The sequence below is a fragment of the Cyanistes caeruleus genome, chromosome 12, assembly GCF_971803275.1.
Source record: "Cyanistes caeruleus chromosome 12, bCyaCae1.hap1.1, whole genome shotgun sequence".
NCBI classification, from domain to species: domain Eukaryota; kingdom Metazoa; phylum Chordata; class Aves; order Passeriformes; family Paridae; genus Cyanistes; species Cyanistes caeruleus.
Window position 1 is genome coordinate 2,931,929 of NC_141712.1, and position 16,766 is coordinate 2,948,694.

Here is a 16,766-nt window from a genome sequence, read left to right on the forward strand (position 1 = left end):
TTTGTGGAATGAAAGTTTTATGTGCTATTAAATGTTGCTGGCAAATGGCTGAGACCAGAAACTTAAACACACCTCAATTTTCCCTACTTTGGTACTCTTTGCTGTTACTTAGTAACATCAGAGAGATTTTACTATAAACTTTTCTTTTGCCTATGAAAACACACTCACTCTGCCACTTCCTCAGTCTCTATTTATGCCAAACAGCACATTTGGTAAAGGAAGGGAAAGTGGTCCAGTTCTCTGCCTGACAGACCAAAGAGAAATGCTTTTAACAGCTATAGAAAAAAAAAAAAATTGTAAAACACAGAGTTTATAAATCAAAGCTTCAGAGGGAGATCCTTATCAAAGCCCTCTATTGACGCAGACACAGCACCCTTGAGCATGGCCAGAATACTGAAATAGCTTTTATTAATTAACATTTACAGTGTGTGGCACATGCTGCTCCACCCCAGGGCCATGAGAAATGATGCCATGCAAGGGTGAAGCTCTTCCATGGACAGTTCAGCTGCATCTTTGGATACAGAGCTGCTGAGCTGCCACTGCTGAACCTGAGACATGCAGGGGCTGCAGAGTTCAGAGGTTGGGACCAGCAGCAGGGACACTGTGGGAGCAGCAGGGGAATCCTGCCCCACCCCAAGGTGCTGCTGTGGGCTGTGGGCTCAAACACTCTAGAGACACTGCCCTGGGAGTGGGGAATGCCATCCAGCTGCCCTGGGAGTGGGGAATGCCATCCAGCTGCCCTGGGAGTGGGGAATGCCATCCAGCTGCCCTGGGAGTGGGGAATGCCATCCAGCCACCCCTGGAAGACTCTGCCCAGAGCTCAGGAATGTGAAGCAGATGTCTGCTCCTGGCATTTTTCCTGGACTTGAATAAGGCTGTTTGTACTCAACACAGCTGCTCCAAAGGGTCACAGTTTCTCATGGAATGTGTCCTATTACAAAGCATTCCAGAGGCTAAATTTAGGGGTGGTGTTTTGGAATAATAAGCATCTGAAAAGAAATATTTCTAACAAATTAAGTGTTTTCTTCTCCCATTTTATCTCCATACAAAAGGAACCAGCTAATGATCATCAAAAGCAGGATGGAAGGTTTTTACCAGAACTGGTAAAAACTGGTGAGAAACATTATCAGCAAGTACAGAACTGAAGGAGCCTGGACAGGAGGCCCTGGGGCCTTCAGCAAAGTCACTGTGGTTGTTTCTATCCTAAATACACTTAAAACACACCAGACCTAAAGTAATCAGATTCTCCATCCCTAAATAGCAGAAGTCAGACCTCTTCTTTGAAAACCCACAGCAGATTCCCCTTACTGAAAAGTCATTCCCCAACTATTAACTAGAAATGTAAACCATCAAACACATTCAGTTGCTTCTCTGAGAAGGTAAATGGTACAAAGTGCACCCCCAGGGCTGCTGTGCACATTGTGCTTCAGGAAACAAGTGCCAACATCCCAATAAATTATTTAACACAACTATTATGGGGTGGTGAAAGCCAAGCAGAGCAAAGCACCATTTACTGATCCCTTCTCTGTTTGGAGTGCAGGTTGAAGCAATCTGTTGGAAGCTGAGTCATCCTCCTGTTTTCCCCTGGCACATACTTGCATTTCTTTCTTCCCCAAAATCTGGGGGCAATATTTATTTTATTTTTAAAAAGCCACCAAAAACCAGAAAACAAAATAAACCAACCAAGCGTGGTGCCCAAGAGCTGCCTGCATGCATTACCATGGCTGGAGTTCCATCTGTGGTGCAAATGTTGGCAGTGTCAGAACTAATCAGTTCAGTGATTCAACAAGAGAGGCAGAGGAAAGCTGGGTCATTCTGTTCCCTGCCCAGTATTAGTATTACATAAATACTGTCTTTATTTGCAGTTTCATTCATACATCCCAGCAGTGCTGCCCATTCAAAGGATGCTGAGCCACAGGCTGAGGCTGCTGCAGGGCTGGTTTTCTGTAGCCCTGTGCAAACAGGGAGGCTCAGCTCTGAAATGGGAAGGTCTGGCTTTGGGCTTTGTGTCTCTCCTGCTTTGCTGTGTGACTCTAGATGTCACACTTGGAGCACTGGACTGGACTGCTAGGCTGAGCTTTACACAATGTCCATAAGCTTCACCCTTTTCAAACAGCATCTGAGACCCTCCCAGAGAAAATGCTACTGGAGTACAAAGCACTCCCACCACACTGATGAGCACAACCTGTATTTTCAGAAAGTGTATTTCTTATTTTCCAGAAAACTAATGGCAAAGAAGGCAACATTGGTGCATGCACCAAAGGACCCACCAGGATTTCTCAACAGGTTGTTATTTTTCCATGTGGTCCAGGACTAGAGACATCTTTTACAAAAATTCAAATTAATTCCTAATGAATTGTCTGCCAAAGACAACAGTTTAGTGAATGCTACAGTTCCCAAACCAGAAGCATAGGCTGGGTTTTAGCATTAAATCTCAAGGCATTTAGAGCAAAACTTGTCCTTTAGCTGACAAACACTGCCAGGACAGTCTTTCAGCAGAGCCTGCTGGGCTGTTCCTACTGAGAATTGGTAATGACTGCTGTATTGCAGGTGCACAAATAAAACCTCCTTCAAAGATACTCTATTTCCTACCATAATGGAGTAGGAATTAAAAACAAATCGTGTTTTACACAGGTCTAAAGAGCCCTCCATATTCTGGCTAATCTAAGGTAAGAGAATTAAAACCAGACACATGATTTGGAAGTGTGCACAGTTACTGCTAAAATGTCCTCCAACTTTGCACACAATCAGCTCATACAACTGCTGATGTCTGAAAGTGACACTGTCTTAGCAGTCTGAAACTGTCACAGGAATGTAAAGATTTTAACTGCAAGTTCTCTTGGTGTATTTGTGAAGTCCAGTGTGCAAAATCCACTTCTAAAATGCAGCTTATAACTTATTTTTAGTAGTGAGAAACCACTTAAAAACAAAAAATATTTTTAATGTAAAATTGTACCTATGCAATGACTCATACAATTAAAAAGCCAATTTTCATTATATTTTTATAGCTGTTTGTAAGCTAACTCCCCACATAGTATTTTTGAAAGAGCAAGAAAACATTTCCTCAAGAGAATTTAAGTGACTTTATTTTGCTCATAGGTTTATGTAAATTGTAACATCACCACTTATATACAAAATAAGTTTAATAGATCAGAATACCAATGATTTCCTCACCAGGCAATTATGACCGAGCAGACAAACACTGATTCACCACTTCCAGCAGGTGAGAGTTTTCCAAAGCAGCTGCCACACGTTCTTTATCTGCGAGCTGTTTGTTAACTGTGCAGGAAAAAACCCACAAGAAACCAGTCAGGACTGGGACCCGATGTCTTCACGTTGAGCCACATAATCACAGTTGCCATGGTGCTGCAGCTCTGAGGATGCCAAGTGCATCCCAGAGCTGCTGTCTCAAGGCAGAGGCTCTCTGTCATCACAGTTTTGCAGGGAGCTGGCTGTGATTCAGCAGCAGGGAGCTGCTCTGGAGGTGTAATGAGAAAAACCCCATTTCCCTCCCCTTTTCTGAGTGCTCAGACAAATCAGTGACTGACTGAGAGCACAGGTTGCCTGAGGAGATGTTTAAAGAACACTACAGGACAATCTAAGTGACATTCCATGTTCTTGTTCTGGAACATCCCCCAGAATGGGACAGAAAGTCCCAGACACTGAGCAGCTGCTCTGCAGCTGTGGGAATCGCTCTCCTCACTAATCTTCAAGATAAAACAAATATAAAGACCACACAAGAGAGGACTAAAAGCCTTACCTGCGTGCTCAGAGACATGAGTTCCTGGTGTTATATGAACATCCAGCTGAAATAGCAGCACAAAAGAAACAGATGAGTTCAACAAATCACTGGAAGGCAAAGGTCAAACAAATAAAAACAAGACAGGAACAAAAAGAACAGAGAAAGGATGTTCTTGCCACTATCAGTTATTCTACATGACTATATTAGTTACTCTATATAACTTTTATTTTGTTCTATAAAACAGAATAAAAGCCTAAAATTACAGAGTACACTGCATTTGCATGTGCTTAAGCCTACTTGAGACAAGGGTGAGACCTCTCCTCCTGCCACGGCTCAGAGCACTGTAGTGATTCCTCTCAGAACCCCCTGGGCCCATAAAAACAGCCCCACAACCACAACTGGGCACTGACATTTCAGCCCACTGCCCTCTCTGCTTCCTGCAGTCTCCCTCACACAACAAATCCAAAAAGCTCCAGTTATTTTTCACTGCAAGCCAATTAGCGCTTTTTTTTCTTTTTCTTTTTTTAAAACAATTTTTCCAAATACAATCTTTTGCTTCACCCAGCGATTTGATTCCTCACCTTGAATCTCTCGGGCAGAGAGCGGAGCAGTTTGACCTTGATGGAGAGGCCGATGAGGGTGGCCATGCTGCAGTGTGGGATGGTGGGGGTGAACTCCACCGACACCGTGCTCTCGGCATCGCTCACCTGCGATGGGGAAACACAGCCCTGCTCCAGCCCAAACCGCCCCGAGGAAACTGACAGACATGTGCTCAGTGACATTTTTCAGGACTGTGTTTAGGCGCTACTATAAATATATTTAAATATTATAAAAAAGCAATTAGTTATCGGGGGGCTGAGGCAGCACGGGATCTCACTTTCACTCGCACTTGCTCGACGACGTTCAGCTCCTCCAGGGTGAGCGGGTGCTCGGGGTCATTGATGGAGCGGATCAGATGTGCGGGTTAAGGAAAGCGCCTCTGCCCTGCCCGGCCCTGCCCTGCCCGGCCTGCCTGGTCCTGCCCTGCCTGGTCCTGCCCTGCCCTGCCCTGCCCGGCCCGGCCCTGCCTGGTCCTGCCCTGCCTGGTCCTGCCCTGCCTTGTTCTGCCCTGCCCTGCCCGGCCCGGCCCTGCCCGGCCCTGCCCTGCCCTGCCCGGCCTGCCTGGTCCTGCCCTGCCCTGCCCTGCCCGGCCCGGCCCTGCCTGGTCCTGCCCTGCCTGGTCCTGCCCTGCCTTGTTCTGCCCTGCCCTGCCCTGCCCGGCCCGGCCTGCCCGGCCTGCTTGGTCCTGCCCTGCCCTGCCCTGCCCGGCCCTGCCCTGCCCTGCCCTGCTCTGCCCTGCCCGGCCCGGCCCTGCCCTGCCTTGTTCTGCCCTGCCCGGCCCGGCCCATCCCTGCCCGCTGCTCCCGCAGGATATCGAAGATCTCCCGGTCGTCGATGGCGTCGGGCAGCTCATCGTCCTCCTCACGGGCCGTCACGGGGCGCTCCCCGGAGCGGCGGTAGATGAGGGGGTTCGCGTTCTCCAGCGGCGCCAGGCCCGGACCCGGGCCCACCATGGCGGCACCGGAACCGCGCACACCGGAACCAGCCCGGACCGGAACCGCGCACACCGGAACCAGCCCGGACCGGAACCGCGCACACCGGAACCAGCCCGGATCGCGATCGGCGCCGCACCGCGCGGGGCCTGGGCGGGGGCGGAGCCGGGCCCGGTTCCGAGGGCTCCTCCCGAGGGCGGCAGGGGCTGCGGGGCTTTGGGCCTCGGGTTTCGGGCCTCGGGCTTCGGTCCTTGGACTTTGTGCTGCCCCCGAGCCCCCATCGGCTGCAGCACCAGGCTGGAAGCCAATGGAGTTGGCGGCGCGGTGTCCGCCAGGGGCCTCCGGACTGGACCAGGTGCTGCTGAGGATGCTCCGGTTAAAGTTGTTTTTCTCTTCTGTTCCCTACTTTGAAAAATCAAACAAAAAAAACCAGGCAAAATTAAACTGGAGTGATAGAATACAGCGATGACATACTCTGGCTTCATGCACCCCTCTAAAAGATACTAAGGCAAGAATTAACTACTTTGATTTGCTTATCTTCTTTATTGCTAGTTTCTAGTTAATGTCCTTTTTTTATTTGTAATCTCTAGTACCGGTGTTTTTTGGGGGGAGGGATTGTTACTTGGTTTTATTTGCGGAGGTGTTCTGGTGAGATTTTTGTTGATTTAAGGGGGTTTTAAGAACTTTATAGTGTTTAAACTCTGGAGTCTGTTCAGACTTGCCCTGTTTTCTGTGCCACTGGCACTGACAGCAGATGAATGAACTGCGGATTGGGGCTGGCGGTGCTGGGCCAGTGCCGGGAGCAGGAAACGCGAAGGGGGTTCCGTGTGGGGCCGTGTCCCGGGCTGTGTGGGGCCGTGTCCCGGGCTGTGAGGGGCCGTGTCCCGGGCTGTGTGGGGCCGTGTCCCGGGCTGTGTGGGGCCGTGTCCCGGGCTGTGAGGGGCCGTGTCCCGGGCTCCGAGGGCCCGTGTCCCGGGCTGTGAGGGGCCGTGTCCCGGGCTGTGTGGGGCCGTGTCCCGGGCTGTGTGGGGCCGTGTCCCGGGCTGTGTGGGGCCGTGTCCCGGCTCTGAGGGGCCGTGTCCCGGGCTGTGTGGGGCCGTGTCCCGGGCTGTGTGGGGCCGTGTCCCGGGCTGTGTGGGGCCGTGTCCCGGGCTGTGTGGGGCCGTGTCCCGGCTCTGAGGGGCCGTGTCCCGGGCTGTGTGGGGCCGTGTCCCGGGCTGTGTGGGGCCGTGTCCCGGGCTGTGTGGGGCCGTGTCCCGGGCTGTGTGGGGCCGTGTCCCGGCTCTGAGGGGCCGTGTCCCGGGCTGTGAGGGGCCGTGTCCCGGGCTCCGAGGGGCCGTGTCCCGGGCTCCGAGGGGCCGTGTCCCGGCTCTGAGGGGCTGTATTTCTCGGGGCTGTATTTATCGCTCTGGAAGCGTTCCACGCTGCAATTCACACTCGCAATTCAGCCGCGTTCCGAGTGCCCTTGCTGGGACCTTTGTCCCCTTCTGTTCCGCATGAAACCGGAGAGAGTCACCGGGAGCCCGACCGGGGCTGAAAATGTCTCCGGCGAGCCCGCTCGCGTTGCTTTGTGCCTTGTTTTGTAGCGTAGCGTTCCTCGTGTGCGGGGCAGAAGGTGAGAGGGTGTGCAATCTCTTCTTGTTCCAGCTGGGGAAGCCACTGCACCAACAATTCCAATGATTTTTTCAAAGGCGGTAAATCTCTTATGCTTTGGTTACCAATCTGCAAAAATGCTTTCATGATGCAAAAATTACGGGGTTTGTGAGATGAAACTGTTTTTGAGATGATTTAATAAAAATAAAGCTTTCTGTCTTTTTTAAAAGGTTGAAAGCAGCAACATTTCTGAATTCTCTAAACAAAATATTTTTAAGATCTTGCTGAATGATAAATTTAGGAAATGTTAATGTTTTTGCTGTTTGCTCTGGAATTTGCTCTTGCACAGTGACTAAACTCTACCCTACCTGGCTCCAGGTATCACTGACAGGAGGGTTTGACAGGGGGTGTCTGTCACTGCACCAAAGCAAAATGAAAACTGAACAAAATTGAAAGGAATAAGCTGAAGTGTTCTAAATTAAACAGTCGGTTAAAAATACTTAATAGAAAAGTCTGTATGATAATTATGAAGATGCAATTTATTTTATTTTTTTTACCTTTTGTGTTACTTAGGACAGAGTGGTGCTGAGCCAGAAGTGACTATTGCACTCGGCCGGCTCAAAGGAACACAGGAAAATGTGAAGGGGACAGACAAGCTTGTAAATGTTTTCCTTGGAATTCCTTTTGCAAAAGCCCCTCTTGGATCCCTGAGGTTTTCCCCACCTGAACCACCTGAGCCCTGGACTGGTCTGAGAGATGCAACTTCTTACCCACCACTGTGAGAGCTGTTCATTTGTAAATAGAACCTGCCCATGCTGGTCAGAGTTGTGTTTATTGGGGTGCAGTTTTGGTTTATTGGCCTGTTTTTTTGCTGAGGAATTTATATTTGGTAGTGGAGGCACTGCCAGTACTGGAATATTCCTGGTGCAGGTGTGGAGATGTGCTTTTACAGGCTGCACTTCTCACTGATTATAGATAACACAAAATTCAAGCACCCTGTGGGGATTCAGCCAGGGGCAAAATAAGTGTATTTTCTCTACCATTGTTACATTGATGCTATTGCAGGTTTAGTACTAATGACTGTGTGTTTTGTGTTGGTTTTTTGTGTTGTTGTTTTGTGGGTGGTTTGTTTGTTTGGGGGTTTTTTTTCATTGTTTTGTTTATTTGTTTGTTTTTATGAAGCTGTCCTCAAGATCTGTCCATGTTGAAAACAGCTGAAAAAAACTATAAAGAAAAGCATCTTGCATTCCAAACTTCTGAGGACTGTTTGTATCTCAGTGTTTACAGCCCTGCTGGCTCAAGCAAGAAGGACAAGTTACCTGTATGTAAACCATTGAATAAACTTGTGTTTTATAAAGCTTGCAAGTAATGATTGCTCCTAAGGGACTTAAATGCTTTTGAAAAGGTGATGCTGCACAAGCAGAAATAATATTAGCATGTAAAATTCAAAGTCCACCAGTCTGAAATTGTTGATTTGGTGTTCCTAACTCTCTGATGTTTTCCTTTTTCAAGGGAAATCTGCAAAGCAGTGCATAAAGCTGTCTCACCCTTTTGTTTCCAAGGTAATGGTGTGGATCCATGGAGGCAATTTTATATTTGGAGGTGCTGCTCGGTATGATGGCTCTGCACTGTCAGCCTATGAGAATGTTGTGGTGGTAATAATTCAGTACAGACTGGGACTCCTTGGATTCTTTAAGTAAGAGCACCTATTTTACTTTGTAAAAACTACTTGCTGTTGTGTTTAAAGCATGGGTAGTTCTGTTTGCTAAATCTGCTGAATGTCTATATCAGCTTCCCACTGTTGCAGTGGTTTTAATGTACATAATTCACTGACATCAGGACTTCAGAACAGCAAGAAATGTCTGTACATTCCATCTGCATGGTTGTGTGATTGCAGCCTGCTATCAGATCATAGCTGGGCGTGTTTGGTGCTGGACAGGATGTTTGTTCTGGCCTTTCCATCCTCTGGTGTGTAAAGCCAAAACTCGGGTAAAGGCCAGGGATCCAGCTGTGCAGGGGAGTCAGGGGCTGAGGTGTGACAGTGAGGGCTGTAGGTCACTGCACGAAGCACAGATGGCTGAGACTGCCTTTGTTGTGGTGTTGTCACTGTTCCTGAGGAGTGGCTCTGCTGCTTTCCTTTCAGTACTGGTGACGAGCACGCCCGCGGGAACTGGGCGTACCTGGATCAAGTCGCAGCTCTTCGCTGGGTCCAAGGAAATATTGAGCACTTTGGTGGAGACCCAGCATCTGTCACTCTCTTTGGGATATCTGCAGGATCTTGCTTTGTTTTTGCACATGTAGGTATATAGTAGATAAAAATAAAAATCTTCAAATGCTCAATTAAGACAACATTTCATGCCTAGTCTGTTTTTTGACAGTAAGTTTAACAGCACATTGGGCTAAATCTGGAGATTTAGCAAATAAAGATGTATAATACCCAACTGAATCCAAGGGTGGACTAGACAATAACTAGCACAAAGTTATGTGGTAAGGATGTTAATGCAGAATAAAAGGTTTTTTCATTCCTTTTGGCAGGTGCTCTCTCCTTTATCTAAGGGTCTCTTTCATAAAGCAATATCAGAGAGTGGAGTTCTAATTCCCCCCAGTAAAGATTTACATCTTTCAACAGATCTTAAGGTAAGCTCATTTTATTTTTTTCTTCATTTTAAGTCTTTATAGCCTAAAATAGGATACTTCTATGTGATAATTTGCTTAAAAGAAAAAAGGGGAAAATCTCATTGCATAGTGTGCAACAAAGTTGATCCAGTTAATTGTTGCAGCAAACCTGTTTAATTTCAGTCTGACAGATTGTACAGCTGTATGATTATAACAGCTGTGGGCTGACAAAGGTATTTGCAGTCACACACATGCTAAGCTAGGCAAATGTCCATTTTCATACCTAGTGTACTCTATACAGTAACTGTGGCATTTATTATGGAAAGTTTAACAAGAATCTAGAAAAAAAAATCATTTTTTAATTGACCTACAATCTTTTAGGGTGGGCCTTTTTGTGAGGTAAATTAATTAAACATAAAACAAACAAAAAACCTTAAAATAAAATCACCTTCTCTAAGTGCCTTTTAATATCTTTTCTTGTAATGACAGTAATAATGTAAATGTTTCTGAATTTTCTTTTTTTATGGGGTTTATGCTACAAGTTTGTATTATCTCTACAGCAAAGTTTGAAAAGCAGTGAATGGAAATACAGCAAGAAGGACAAGTATACCACAATGATTCTACTTTGTGATCAAACTGTAGCATTTCTAGTAAAATAAAATACTCCAAGATCTACCAGTCTCACCTAAATCTGCCACTAAATCAAGCTATTAATAGCAGTGTGTCTAATGATTTTATAACAGTGCCTGTCTTTGTTGATAATTTTCAGAAAATTGCCAGTATCTTCGAGTGTGAGACGAGCAGTTCCCTCTCCCTGCTGAGCTGCTTGAGGAAGCAGGAAGCAGAGCACATAGTCCTTAAGAGCAAGGTCAGTGAGACTTCATGGCAACTGAGCTTTTTAATGGCTCACTTGCAAAAGTTTAGCTCAGCCTCTGATCAGAGTTCATTGATGATCCATTCCAAAGTTGATTTTTCTTATCTTTTGTCAAAATACACTCCCTATGTTGAAATAATTTCACATGTAATTTCTTTCTGGAAATTTTGACCATGTCATAGCACCTGTGAAGTTGTGAGCAAGGTTTGAGCATCCCTATGTTTTAATGTCAGAACAGCACAGGATCAGGAACCCATTACATTCCTCTACACCTTGACCCAGCCAGGCCTGCATTTTATACTCCTGTGCTAAACTAAATTTATGTTACAGTGGCTGTAGATACTTGAATTTCTTAAAGCTCTTTTTTGCACTTAGGACATTTAATGTGGACATCTTACATGATTTGAAGGAAAAATTGGAAATACTATTAACAACTAATTTGATTGGGTTTTTTCTCTTCCTTCAGGAAATCTCATTTCTTCCCTTGGTTTTGGATGGAGTGTTTCTTCATAAGCCACCTGAAGAGATACTGGCTGGAAAAGAATTCAATGCAGTCCCATTAATGATAGGAGTCACCAACAATGAATTTGGCTGGAATATTAGATCGGTATTGTAACGTATATTCTTTATTTTTAATGTGTTTTTAATGCTTGTGTTAAGTGATAGGACAAGTCTTTGCATTGCTGGAAATACATACAAGGTAAACTTTTCTTGCATCATGGCTCTGCAGTGACCCAGAACCACTGGGTAACAAGAGGGTGAGAGAGGCTTCATCCTACATGGACACATCAGTTGGAACATCAATTTTGTACAGTGTTTCTTATCCTAAAATTTTAATCCCTCATCCAGGCAGAGAGAGGAAAAAGAATGCAACAATCAAAGACAAATAAAGCCAATCCTTTCCCCCACAAGGCTCAGTAGTCAGTGTTGATACATAATGTGCTTAAAAATGTGCCACTGATCAGCTAGACCAGCTTCCCCTGGGTGTCATTACCACCCTGCAGGAAGAGCTTTCATTTCTCACCTGGGGCAGAGTGAGGAGACATTCTCCTTTCTTATGGGAACTCAATGGGTAACTCCAAAACATGAGCAAATTCTCCCAGTGCACAAAAACTGCAGGAGATTGATTTGTTTCCTCTCTCTTTCCTCTCCCTTTATTTTAATACCTAAATATTCAGGTTCCTTTCTGTAGTACAAAGCATTTGTTCTGAATCTATGAAGCAGCTGTCACTGGGAGCTGGTTGTAAGTCCCAGAAGAACAATGCAAAGTGAAATCTGAATTTATTTTGCAGACAGAAGACTTGTTTTATGTAATGCTGTGAAAGAGGAGGAACACTGCATTATCCTTACTTCAAAGGGCTCAAACAATTGGACTAGAGACAGACTGCCAGTGATTTTTAAGATCTCCCCCAACACAATGAAAATAAGCCTGTGAGACAGAAGCAGCTTCTTGCTTCAACTCTGCTCTCATGTCTTCTAGTCTTACAAGTTTATTAATGTTGATTGAAGGATAAACTTTATATTATGAGTGGTTTATGTAGAAACCTTCACCAAGGCAACATTTAGTGCAGTAAATACAAGCTTTTCAAGACAGTTGCTGTGTTGAGCAGCACTTCTGCATACATGATGCTTCAAAAATAAACACCAGTAATAAGAATTAATAGATTAATGTAGTTCCAGTGTTTAAAGTAATGGAGACATTGGATGGTGCTAATATCATTGGTTTTTTTTTCTCTGTACAGACATCAAAAATGAAAAGTTTGAGGGAAATAGGAGATAGAAAATCAATTGCCTCAACTGTAGAGGTTTTTCTACCAATGATCGTAAGTACTGCTGCACTAATCTAATTTGAGAAGTGAATTTTCTTCTTCATGTATGTTACAGATTTAGGTCTCACAGCTTGAGTGAGAGTGTTACTGAGGCCTTAGGTGATGTTACGCTTTGGGGAGAGTCCCAGCAAAGTTGACAGGACCTGGGTATATGGAATTACACAGAAATAGGATTGAGTTGGGATTTGGGAAAATGCTTTTTTCATTCCAGACCTCAACCAATACTTTTATCTTATGTATGTGTGGGATTACTGTAATAATATCCCTAATGTTAAGGTATCTCATGGCTAATCTCCTACTTAGGGAATTTCAATGTGTATTTTTCAGTATGTTTACATTAAATGTAACTTTTAAAGTAGTTACTTTGCACTCTGAGTTTTGAGATGTATCTTTCAAGCAGCAAATTCTAACCCTGAAAACTCACACTGTGCTTGGAGATCCCATTGGTCTTGTCCTCTTGTAAAATGATCCATAAATCTTCCAAGGACTGAGAATTTACTTTTGTGATTCCCATCTTTGTTTTCCTGAAGAAAACAGAAGCCAAAGATAGTGTCAGGAGAAGTTGCTGGATCTACATTTATTCCATGGATCAACATATATTTCATGTATATAAATTACATGTATAATGTCTTATACATTTATTAACCTATATAAATCTGGTGCAAATTTGACCTGAGGTGGTTTGATTTGTTTGGTATTTTTTGCCCACAAAAAGCATGAATAAGTTTTGTTTCCCATCACCTGTCCTGGACATTTGTGCCTTTGCAGAATCTCTGAAGTTTAAAATATGTCAATTTTAGCTAATTCAGACAGTGTTTGTTTGTCCATTTGTTTCTTGTCTCTTAGGATGTACCCTCAGATTTTCTGCCCATGATCATAGATGAATATCTGGGAGACACAGAGGACCCTGCAGAGCTACGAGACCGATTCCTGGACCTGCTGGGGGACATGGCAATTGTCATGCCAGCCATTAAAGCACTGAATTATCACAGGGGTAAGCTGATCAACAGTAGTGGGACACTCAAACCTCCTACTGCAGGCTGGATCCAATGATGCAGACACAAACCCTGTCATATGTAGGCAACCCTTCTTGAGATTCCCACTGGGAACATCAGGAATGATACAGGTCTGCAGGGTTGTGTGTAGTCCCTTCTCTCTGTATAAAGTGTCCTGCACTGTGCTCATAATCACAATACACTGAGAGCAGAGCATGATACCACATGTATATTTACCACAGGTAAATGTTTGATAGCTGAAGTATGCAGGCTTAAAACATATCAAAGCAACCTTTGTCCTTTGGCTCATGGCTACTTGGGAAGTCAGCAGCTCTGTGGTCTGTAAATTTTGTGGTGCTTAGGTGTAGACAAGATACTCAAAAGCGGAAATAGTTTGATTTTTTGTGTTCTGCAAGTTTTGTTAGGGTGGATCTTCCAATTTTTTTAGTGCAAGTGCTGAATTCTTAATTTTGCATTAAAAGTACATAATATTTGAATGTAACAATCACACTAGAAATGTGCCCAGTATAAAGCTTTGTTTAAAGTAGTATTTTAAACAGCTGATGACAGCTGTAGTTTATATATCTCTTCTGTAAATCTCTAAATGTTGTCTTGCAGAGTCTGGAGCTCCCACCTACTTCTTTGAATTCCAGCACCGGCCGAGTGCATACTGGGACAGTAAACCAGACTATGTGAAGGCTGACCACGGGGATGAAGTTGGTTTTGTCTTTGGGGGGCCATTTCTGGCTGGGGACATCCAGCTCCGCAGTAAGGAACAGACACCGTTCACTCATGAATTGGTCCGGTGACCCTGGCATTTCTCTATTCAGTGTTCCTTTCATTTTCATCAGATTAAAGTGCATATATTGGCAGTGAGACCAAGCCATAACCCTTTCCCCTGGCAGAATTGGTTTTATGCATTTAACTGTCTTGCCCATCTCTCCTTTACAGTTTGCTCTTTCTGAAGCACAGTAAGTTCCACATCTTGCCAGCAGTTCAGCAAATAGGGTATTTGCTAGAGAATTCACTTTCATTATCCCAGCACTGTGCATAAATTTGCCAAATATCTTTGGCTGAAAATGAAATTGAAGGAAAGGTCAATTGAACTTACAGAGTGCTTGGGAAGCAAGAAATCCAGGATCTCTTCTTTCCCTGAGGAGTTTAGGCCAGTGTCTCCTCCTTTCCAGGAAATCCCACAGGCTGTCAGGCTCCAGAAAATGGGGGACTTAGTTTCTTCTGCAGGAAGTGATTCCAGTTGTGTTCACAGCAGGGCTTAGAATTCCAGTGTATCATTTTCTGTGTGAAGATCTAATGGTTAGGACTGTTCTGCTTCACAATTTAAGTAATACTTGAGCATTTATTCAAATGGAACCAGTCCACTGTGGGAGGATTAAGGGCGTATTCCCCAAATTTCCAGGAGATTCTGGAAGTTCCTTCTGACAGAATCCCACATTGTTACACTCACAAAGAATCTTCCAATCACTGAACAGTTAAGAAACATGATGCCACTTCCTAAGGAACATTATGAATCCAGCAATATTATTTAATTACATATGCTTAAGACAGTAATACTCAGCATGGAGTATTTTCTTTCCCATGGAACATGTTGGGAACAGTTCTTATTTTCACAGAGACACAAAAATTCTGCTTATTTTAAGTGAATTCACTGTTTTTTTCTGCTTCTATTTTTGTCATTTGTGCAGTAGTTCATAGTCTGGTCAAAGCCTACATAAGTGAAAGTATTTCCTTGTAGTCCATTGAACTTTGGAGCAATCCAGCTGTGTTGTAAAGCCCCTTGTTAATCTGTTACCAGAGCCTTTTCCTTTTGCTTATATTTTACATTTTTATTTTTACTTATGTACCTTTGGCTCTAGAAAATGCTGACCTCTTTGCCTGAATTTACCAAGGGCTTTAAGATACCAAACATTTTTCTTAGTGTATTGAGATGCATTTATAATTAAAAACACACAGGAACTGAAATAATTTTCACCTAGTGATAATTTTCACCTAGTGATACAGTGAGCTTATGTGTTATATTTAAAGAAATACTCTTGAAGTACTGAGAATGAAGAAATCTTTGCCTAGTCATGCTCTGAGTAATAGGGAGAATTTCAATCCCACAAAACTAGAATGGGATCCAGGAAACACTGCCATGTAGCCCATTCCTGGAGTTGTACTGGGATGCAAAACACATGATGGGGGGTTTTTGGTCCTACTCAGTTTTCCTGGAAGGTTACAGTCACATCACCTTATTTCCTTGTTCCCAAATTCCCTGATTTCTACAATAAGGTAATTATGCTGAAATCATTCATGAGGAGTCCCTGGATGCTTGCTGTATGAGTGATGTTTTGCTGGTGGTGTGTCTCTGTTGCAATTGCCAAATTGTTACAGCATATTCTCACAGAGAAATGCCGCTGCTGTAGTAGCAATGTCTTGATTTCTGCCACACAGAGTAACTGGTCTGTGTTTTGTCTTCCAGGTGAAGTTACAGAGGAAGAGAAGAACCTCAGCAGAACTCTAATGAAGTACTGGGCTAACTTTGCTCGAAATGGGTAAGAACCATGAGATTCATGACAGATATTGCTGCTTTGCACTGGCTCCATGGGGAATTGGCTGGTTTATTGATTCAGTCTTAACTTGTGTGATTGAATTCCCCTGTGACTGAAAAGAGCACTCGCTCTTTCCTCTTGCTTACAGAAATCCTAATGGAGAGGGTCTGGTTGAATGGCCATCTTACAACCTCAATGAAGAATACCTGCAGATAAATCTACAACAAAAGAAAGACAGAAAGTTGAAAGGAAAGAAGGTAGAATTCTGGAAAAAAGTGATCCTTGAAAAGACAAATAACAAAAGCATGCCAAACAAGAAGTTTAAATTAGAGTTATAGTTTACAGTCTAAACACACACATAATATGCAAACTATTAGGGTATTAAAAAAAATTACTTGAAGTATATTTGAGGATAAAACTGCATTTCCCTTTTTTTCACCTTTTCTTCACAGTTGTCATATTTGCAATTATTCACTGTAATAATTCCAGTTGATCCTCACTTTTGTTAAATACAGCTGCCAGATTTCCCCAATGCTCAGGTTTTTCTGACACTCCCCCATGACTGAAGACAGAATGTAGCAGCAGCGTTGTTTTAATAAAGTGGAATAAATGAAGACCCAATTTGTGAGTAAGACTGTCTTGATGCCAAGTTTATTGGTTTTGGTGTGGTATAGATATAGAAATGTCCTCTATGGAAAGAAAATGAAACTACAGAATGTTCTGCTTTTACAACTGAGACAGGATAGTTCTGACTGTTGTGGTACTTAATCTCTAACAGTAGTGCTGGAATTAAGACTTCTCCCAAATGTTAGAAAAGGGAGAAAATTTTTCCAGTACCCACAATTCTCTCCTTTTAAATTTAGTTGTAACTCCTCTACAAGAATTAACATTTCTATCTTCTCCCCAGTGCTTTTCCCTGTGCTTGTCCCCTGTGCCACCAGTCAGTGCCACTGTCCCTGTCACAGCCTCAGTGCTGCCAGCACTGGGTGTGTCCCAGAACCGCTCCAGGACTCTCACCGGCTGATTGGTGCTTGGG

At 44.0% G+C, this 16,766-nt stretch overlaps 2 protein-coding genes and 1 long non-coding RNA gene across 6 annotated transcripts in view; 1 reads left to right on the plus strand and 2 right to left on the minus strand.

Annotated features, from left to right (window-relative positions):
- Window positions 1-3,059: 3,059 nt before the first annotated feature.
- CIAO2B (cytosolic iron-sulfur assembly component 2B) lies at window positions 3,060-5,331 on the minus strand. The gene is made up of 5 exons (XM_086847772.1): window positions 5,157-5,331; window positions 4,620-4,699; window positions 4,324-4,449; window positions 3,761-3,806; window positions 3,060-3,279 (listed from the first exon to the last, which is right to left on the minus strand). Exons 1-5 carry the CDS (start codon window positions 5,293-5,295, stop codon window positions 3,182-3,184), a joined length of 489 nt encoding a protein of 162 aa, XP_086703898.1. The 5' UTR covers window positions 5,296-5,331; the 3' UTR covers window positions 3,060-3,181.
- A 35-nt stretch (window positions 5,332-5,366) lies between these two features.
- On the plus strand, window positions 5,367-16,351 carry CES2 (carboxylesterase 2). Of its 4 annotated transcripts, XM_086847764.1 has the most exons (14): window positions 6,027-6,197; window positions 6,259-6,889; window positions 7,441-7,645; window positions 8,050-8,188; window positions 8,430-8,563; window positions 9,011-9,164; window positions 9,403-9,504; window positions 10,253-10,351; window positions 10,824-10,964; window positions 12,100-12,180; window positions 13,033-13,180; window positions 13,800-13,949; window positions 15,661-15,733; window positions 15,879-16,351. In XM_086847764.1, the coding sequence occupies exons 2-14, from the start codon at window positions 6,814-6,816 to the stop codon at window positions 16,066-16,068; spliced, it is 1,692 nt and encodes a 563-aa protein (XP_086703890.1). In that variant the 5' UTR covers window positions 6,027-6,197; window positions 6,259-6,813; the 3' UTR covers window positions 16,069-16,351. The 4 variants fall into 4 exon arrangements, with proteins under 4 accessions (XP_086703891.1, XP_086703889.1, XP_086703890.1 ...); XM_086847765.1 differs by lacking the exons at window positions 6,027-6,197; window positions 6,259-6,889 and adding an exon at window positions 5,367-5,782; XM_086847763.1 differs by having other exon boundaries at window positions 5,540-6,889.
- The window catches only part of LOC147650812 (uncharacterized), a 47,974-nt gene continuing 42,164 nt past the window's right edge, over window positions 10,957-16,766 (minus strand). Inside the window, exons 11-12 of the long non-coding RNA XR_015275432.1 lie at window positions 14,293-14,477; window positions 10,957-12,710 (exon numbers count right to left, since the gene is read on the minus strand). This is a non-coding gene — a long non-coding RNA (uncharacterized LOC147650812). The remainder of the gene's footprint in view (window positions 12,711-14,292; window positions 14,478-16,766) is intronic.

Bases quoted from the DNA above. Each gene is read 5' to 3' on its own strand.
- CES2 (XM_086847763.1), top strand. From the start codon at position 6,814: ATGTCTCCGGCGAGCCCGCTCGCGTTGCTTTGTGCCTTGTTTTGTAGC. The intron at 10,352-10,823 runs GTCAGTGAGACT...CTCTTCCTTCAG, and splicing joins ACATAGTCCTTAAGAGCAAG to GAAATCTCATTTCTTCCCTT. The intron at 15,734-15,878 runs GTAAGAACCATG...TCTTGCTTACAG, and splicing joins GCTAACTTTGCTCGAAATGG to AAATCCTAATGGAGAGGGTC.
- CIAO2B (XM_086847772.1), bottom strand. From the start codon at position 5,295: ATGGTGGGCCCGGGTCCGGGCCTGGCGCCGCTGGAGAACGCGAACCCC. The intron at 4,450-4,619 runs GTGAGATCCCGT...TCCCCATCGCAG, and splicing joins TCGAGCAAGTGCGAGTGAAA to GTGAGCGATGCCGAGAGCAC. The intron at 3,280-3,760 runs GTAAGGCTTTTA...TTTCCTGCACAG, and splicing joins TCATGTCTCTGAGCACGCAG to TTAACAAACAGCTCGCAGAT.